Source organism: Athene cunicularia (assembly GCF_003259725.1).
Source record: "Athene cunicularia isolate RWA chromosome 5 unlocalized genomic scaffold, athCun1 chr5_part1, whole genome shotgun sequence".
Taxonomy (NCBI): Eukaryota; Metazoa; Chordata; class Aves; order Strigiformes; family Strigidae; genus Athene; species Athene cunicularia.
The window spans coordinates 3,208,214-3,215,300 of NW_020799101.1; the positions used below are offsets into that span (position 1 = coordinate 3,208,214).

Below are 7,087 nucleotides of genomic sequence, written 5' to 3' on the forward strand. Positions count from 1 at the left end.
ACCACTCTTGCTGGGAAACATTTTCTCCTCCTGCCCAGCCTGACCCTCCCCTGGGGCAGTTTCCAGCCGTTCCCTCTTGTCCTGTCCCTGATCCCCTGGGAGCAGAGCCCAGCCCCGGCCTCTCTGCAATGTCCTGTCAGGAGCTGCAGAGAGGGATGAGGGCTCCCCTCAGCCTCCTCCTCCTCACACTGAACACTCCCAGCTCCTTCCCTGGCTCCTCACAGGATTTATTCTCCAGCCCTTCCCCAGCCTCGTTGCCCTCCTCTGCCCTCGCTCCAGCCCCTCCAGATCTCTCTCGTGTTGAGGTGCCCAAACCTGGACACAACCCTCCAGGTGTGGCCTCACCAGTGCCGAGCACAGGGGACTGTCACCTCCCTGCTCCTGCTGCTCACAATAGTTCTAATCCAAGCCAGGAGGCCGTTGGCTTTCTTGGCCACCTGGGCACGCTGCTGGCTCCTGTTCAGCTGCATTTCCTTCCAGCACCCTCTTTCCCCGTTGCAGAACAGCTACCAGCAGCCCGCGGGGATCTCGTACAGAGCCAGCCTGCGAGCCGGGACACGAGCACAGCACAGTGAGGCCCCAGCATCCCCATCGCAGGCAGCCCTTGGAAGAAGCTTGCGTGGCACAACACCATCCCATGGCCCCACTTGCCTCCGCGGGCGATCACACATCACTCGTGCCAGCCAGTAAAGCTGCAGCGAGCCTGCTCGTGGGAGCATGATGGGGGCATCTTCTCCCAGAGCACACAGAGTCTGGAAAATGAAGCTTTTGCTGCTTTACCCTTTCCATTTTGACAAGGGGCACCCATCTGCCTGCAGAGCTTGAGGGCCAGCAGCCTGGACTCAGCCAAGGCTGCTCCAAAATGCCTCCACTAGCCATTGCTATAGGTCAGGAGATAGAGCTGGGCTGCCAACAAGTTCTCTGCTGAGTTAACCAGAGAAAAAGCAGACTTTTTGCTGGTCTTAAGCCATCCCACTTCCTCTGTGGCAAGACCAGATCAGCTCAGGCGGCACCAGGAAAAGGGCAGAAGTCAGTTGTTTAAAAAGATTTCCCCATGTACTACACGTTATCTTGTCTCTACCACCCTTGTACCAGCGGAGGGTATTTACTCACACGCAATGCTCAGCAACATTAACTTCTGGTTTAGCAGCAGCATTGGCAGATGTTACTTCACCATTACAAGTGGATAGTTCTGCACACACGTGACTGATGGATTTGAAGTCAAAGTCACCCAGGACATAAGAGGCTCTAATCATCATATAAAAGTTCAATACATCTCATTCAGATTACAGCTAAAAGCCATTAATCTACAACATTACCATGGAAACTGGATTAGGTCACTGGACTTTTTTTAGCTCTGCCACTTGCTCCTGTTTCATCTGCTGGTCCAGGCAAGGGCTGTTGGCTGCTGTGCAGCATCTCAATGTACTCCCCTGCTTTCAGACACAGGGCAGGAATCGGGGAGACCCTCGGAGGGAGAGGGGGGCTTAAACTTTGTTTTCCCAGGCAGGCTTCAGGCAGAAATCAGCCTGGCAGAGGCAGGACGTCACAGGCAGATCTGGAACCTGTGGCTTGGCTGGATGTTCTGGACAAATCCAAGAATAATAATATATAATATTGCACTAGAAAGCTGCAGATTTTAGCCCAAACCAGTGCTGTCTTGCTAGTACCACCATCAAGGCGTTAATGTGGCAGATTCCTGGTTTGCCTGATAAACCATCAGGGTGAGCACGCAAAAAGCAGGAGCTGAAGCAACAGGTACCATGAAATTACTGTCTGCAAAGGCAGAAAAGAGCCTTTGTTTTAAGTCAGCATGGCCTTAAGGCAGGAAACAACCCAAAAATGAGTGAGTTGACACCATTCCAACCTACAAGTGTGTGCAACGGTCAATTGGGTGCTGAGAGGTCTCTTGGGTGCCAGACAGAGCTGCCATCCTGCAGCTGCTTGGTGGGGGGGAAAAATGAGGGGAAACCAGGCAGTGATACTCAGAAGGGGGGCCCACTGCTGTGTCCAAGTCTTTTTTTCTGTAAGTAACGTATGTATTTTTATATAGAATCACATCTAAACCATTTAGCACCAGACCCTCTCACTTCAAGGACTTGCCTCAAAACCAAGAGCCCCAAACCACAGCACACACTAACTCCATAAACTGAAGAGCCTGACTATATAGGGAGGGGGTGTCTGTGGGCTGATAACCCACTGCCACCAACCCTGGGGAGCTCGTGTGACCTCCCTCCCCGTGCCGGGGCCCTGCTGCGGAGGGCAAGGGGGTCCCTTTGTGCGGCGGGGGCTCAGGGTCGGCCACCGCCCGCAGGAGGACAAAGAGGGGCCAGCGCATCCCGATGTCAGGCACGGCATTGTTTCCCCAGCCCTGGTGGTGCTACAGCTGGATGCAGGTCACACAGACCTCGGCGGGCTGTGTGCGGGAGCGGGGATCCCAGGAATGCATTATTATTTGGGCAGGCACGTGCTTGGCCGGGCTGAGGAGCAGATGGCCGCAGCTTTCAATGCTCGCCGCCCTCCAGCTCGGGGCCCGGGTGAGCATCTGCAGCCTGTGCCGTTTGCTCGCGGTGGCCTCTCCCCATAAAAAGGCAGCAACCTCTCCCCCTCACCCCCTGCCATCTGCTTCAGCAAGACAGATCTTTGTTCTCCGTCAGAATATATTGCTAATTAAAATGACGATCAGGAGCGCACGCTGAGCCCGTTCCGCTTGGCGCGCGGCAAGGTGAGCCTTCGCACCGACGCTGACGGGTTCCACTCCTCCCTCCCTGCATGCTTGCCTGTAGATCAGCTCCCTGGATGGAGTAGCTAGAGCAGAGACCCCTAAAAGATGGCAAATCTCCACACCCCACTTTCCCCGCTGCCTTCAGTTGCAAAGCACCAGAGTCACATCAATAATGCACTTTTGTGGGGAGCAAGCGACATCCTGAGCTATTATCTACAGATCCTGGCTTTACGGGACAATTGCACTTCAGAAGCCTCACATTTGTACATCGACGACCTGAAGACAAAGAGTTTCAGCCCGATCCTCCAAGAAGGTTTTGCTCTGATAGGCCGTGCCATGCTGGAAACGGCTCTATGCAGAAGCAAGGGATGTCTGGGGAGCAAGTGGCTTCGGTGGGCGCTGAAGGGACAGAACTGGGACATGACAGTAGTTTCTACAACCTACAGGTAGAAAGGGACCTTTCCTGGAGCAGAGCCAGCAGCTGGGGGAGGTGACACATGCCCTGTGCTGAGGTTTGAAAGTCAGCATGGCCTTAAGACTGGCCACGTCTGACCCAGGAGTGTGCTACTGGGAGCCAAAGGGTGCTGCTGCCCTACCACCAGCTTGGGGCTGGTATCCCATGGCCACCACACCTGCTGCCCAGCCCAACCCTGCACCACCACCATTTCACATCATCAGGTGTAACGCAAGGCAGAGGGGAAATGAAAGCAAGGACACAGCACTTCCCGACCCACCAAGACCCATCACCCATATCAAAAGTTCAGGACAAACAAGCTCAAGTGGCAGCCAGGGCCACAGATCATCAAATCACAGAATGGTTTGGGTTGGAAGGGAACTTCAAGATCATCCAGTCCCACTCCCTGCCCCAGGCAGGGCCACCTTCCCCCAGACCAGGTTGCCCAAAGCCCCGTCCAACCTGGCCTTGAGCCCTTCCAGGGAGGGGGCAGCCACAGCTTCTCTGGGCAGCCTGTGCCAGGGCCTCACCCCCCTCACAGGGGGGAATTTCTTCCTTATATCTCATCTAAATCTCCCCTCTGTCAGTTTAAACCCATTCCCCCTCATCCTATCCCTCCTCCCTGATGACAAATCCCTCCCCCCTTTCCCGCAGCCCCTTTCAGCCCTGGGGGGCCGCTCTAAGGTCTTTAACCACCACAAACTCTCACACTGGAATTCTAGATGCTTTCATGGCTGCAGCTCCATTAGGACCACATCCATAAAGCTGCCAGAGCCACTGGTTTCTCATCGCCCATTAGCCTGGTAGCATCTGTGGGGACAAAATCATTCAAAAGGAGTCTCAGGATCCCTCTGCTCACAGCAGGATCAACACTGAATTCAGACCCAGCTAGTCATGACTTTGTCCAGTGGCACCTGGAAAGCCACTGGGAATGGAGGTCACCGAGCCTCTCTGGGCAGCCCTCCAGCCTCTCCTCTCATGTTTACAGAGATGAGAAAGGGAAGGAAGCCTCTCAGACAGAGCCTGAGACCTTTTAATTGGCATCAGTTGAAAGAAAGCACCAATTAAGCCACACTGCCCCAGTTCTCAGGCCAACAAAACACCCTGGGCTGGAGGCTTGCGGAGCGCAGGCAGCAGCGTGTCTGTATGTGCAACAGGAGAAAACTGGGCAAAGGCTGCTAGTTGTGCCAAGCCCCAAGAAGTCAGAGCATCAGGAGTCTCCAACACCACCCAGTGTTTCAGCCCCGGGACCCCCCCAGTACCTTCAAGCAACTAATTTCTATGCATACCAAGAGGATCTGCTTTTAGTGACAAGATAGTAATGCTGATAAAGTTGGAAAGTGGGGCTTTTACAAACTTAGCCTGGTTTTGCTCAGGTTGCGAGAGAATTAACCATCCCATCCACCCCAAAAGGTGCAACAAGAGTTCCCACCAGGAGACTGGGGCAACAGGGAGCACAGCTAAGTACGACGGAGTTAATTGAGTGACCCTGTTAATGGACTAACCTTTTACACCTCCTTGACAGCTCCAACAGAGGACTAAGATTAGAGGGGCCTCTTCCATCAAGGGCATCACTTCCCTGGGGGTTATGGGCAGATTAACATTGATTTCAAGGTCAGGGCAGCCCATGTAGCCAGCACCAGGAGATGGATGAGCCCTGGCAGTGAGCAAAGGTTACCAAGAGCAGGGAGAAGCAGCTGGTTCTGGTGGAAAAGCTTTTCTTCAAGCTTTTTTAAAAAAAATATTATTTTTAAGCTCAGCTGCATAGGAATAACACTGGAAACTGGAAATTTCTCCCTTGTTTCCCCGTGCAGGGTTGGGCATACCCCTCATGCTGGTGGCTGCAGAGCCCCCCAGTCTCTAGGGAAGCACAAATAACACCAGGAGCCAGAGGAGGGGAGAAAGCAGCAGTGTTTCTCCTTCCCACTGGAAAGCTCCCACCGTGTGCTCCTGAACACGCCACACTGAATCAACAATCCCTGGCAAACTGGGGCAGGCTGGAACCAGCCCAGCTCCGAGGAAACGCTGCTGCGGCCGTAAGCTAACGCACACCAAACCCAACCACTCTTCACCTTTTGCTATTCTGTGCTGGAGAAGCAAGAGGAGATTCTGGGGTTGAAAGCCCTAGCACAAAAAGAGCCACAAATTTTGATAACAAAACCAGGGGAAAAGAAAAATCTGGATTTTGGAGCAAGCATGTGTAGAGGCATACATGGGGTATGGGGGCTGCCGAGAACTGTGCAGCTCCTGGAGCGGTCAGCATTCTGCTTTGGTGCTCCTGCACACAAGTTTTGCCGGGAAAACAAGAAGACTGGAAGGAAAAGCTGGTAGCTCTGGATTTTGGGCACCATCCCAAAGCAGCCGCCTGCCGCCGAGCTCTGCCGCTCACCAACCTCCTTCCCCATCGCCTCTACCAGAGCATGCCGGAGCCACGGTTTTGCAGATGAGCTAATAGATGAGGACGTGCTCCTCCTGCTCGCTTTGCTCCCAGCCCACACTTCATTAGCCACCGAGGCAGCGTTACAGCCCTCAATTACTGGCCCGCGTTGCAGCCAGGAGCACGGGGAGGCCAGCGGCGCCGGCACCGCGCGAGCCCGGCTCCTCCCCGCCTTCCCACGGACGGGAATTTAGGCTGGAACAAGGGAGTTGCCATCGCTGGGAAGACCCCAGGGACATCCAAACCAGGCCAGGACGGTGCGGGGAGCAGTGGCGTTTGGGGGTACAGCCCAGCCCCTCGGCGCTCACCTCCTGGCAGCTGCTGGAGGCGATGTGGGGGGGATGCGCCTCCTCGCTCAGCGGCTCGATGACAGTCACCTCGGCAAAGTCCTCCACCGACTCCTGGAACTCCGGCAGGGACCGGCGGCCGTAGCGTTTGCCACCTTTGATGTACTTGGGCTGCGCTTCTGGGGAAGAATCTGTGAAATTTGAGAACAAAGCGCATCAGTAACATGATTATTCTTTTTTTTTTTTTTTTTTTTTTTTTTTTTTTTTTTTTTTTTACTTTTTGGCAGATCCAGCTCCTGGGTCACAGCACGCAGGGCTGGTTTGGTTGCAGTGTTTTGAGCACTGACTTGCCAGAGTTACTCCCCGTGGACAGGCTCCTTTTCAGGACCACTTACCCTCACTGTGGCATCGGGCCTGATGGGTTGGAATTGGTCCTGCTCCAAAAAAAACCCCAGACTGTTGCAAAGTGGAATCAGGGCTCCAGTGCCCCTACGCTTCCCCAATTCCAGGATCACGTTTGCTCCATTAACAGGATGGTTAAAACCCTTCAACCTTGCAAATAGCCTCAGATATGAAGTCTATTAAGTCTCTCCTCCTTGCAGTAATCTTCATTACCAGCGACAGGCAGGTTTAATTAGGGACAGCATTGCACTTCAGCAACTCAGGTCTCTAGATTATGCAGACACCTGGGCGACCATTGCTGCTTTCGGTGGATTTAAATCACATCTCGATTAAAAGTGTAAAAACAACCTGGCGAGGGGAAAAAAAATTGGGCAAGTTTGGAGCTAAACATCTCCTGGGGGCCGACACGAGCAGCTGATCCAGGCGACAGCCAGGCAGGTCCCAGCTTGTGCTGTGCAACTAATGCCAACTGCAAGATCTAAATAACCCTTTGGAGTCATCATCTAATTACAGAGGGCTCTGCTTGCATTCCCCGGCTCCAGCTTCCAGCAGCAAGCTCCTGCCTTCGGGGACCGAATTATCCGGGAGCACTCGTGGACAGGGATCAAAACAAAAAAAATAAATAAGCACGTTTTGGGCTATTTTCAGTGACAATCATCCGACGTCTGGAGCAGGGTGCAAATTAAACAGAGGACCAAATTAACCAGGGATTCAATTAGGGAAAGGCTCTCTGCCACGCTTTGTTTTGGTGTTTGCTAACCTTACCATCAACCCCCCCCCCC

The 7,087-nt window shown here is 53.7% G+C and overlaps 1 protein-coding gene across 1 annotated transcript in view; it reads right to left on the reverse strand.

Annotated features, from left to right (window-relative positions):
- Positions 1–7,087, reverse strand: part of NIN (ninein) — a 56,179-nt gene that overhangs the window by 33,537 nt on the left and 15,555 nt on the right. The window contains exon 4 of the mRNA XM_026849174.1: positions 5,925–6,094. Coding sequence (XP_026704975.1) covers positions 5,925–6,094 — 170 coding nt within the window. The remainder of the gene's footprint in view (positions 1–5,924; positions 6,095–7,087) is intronic.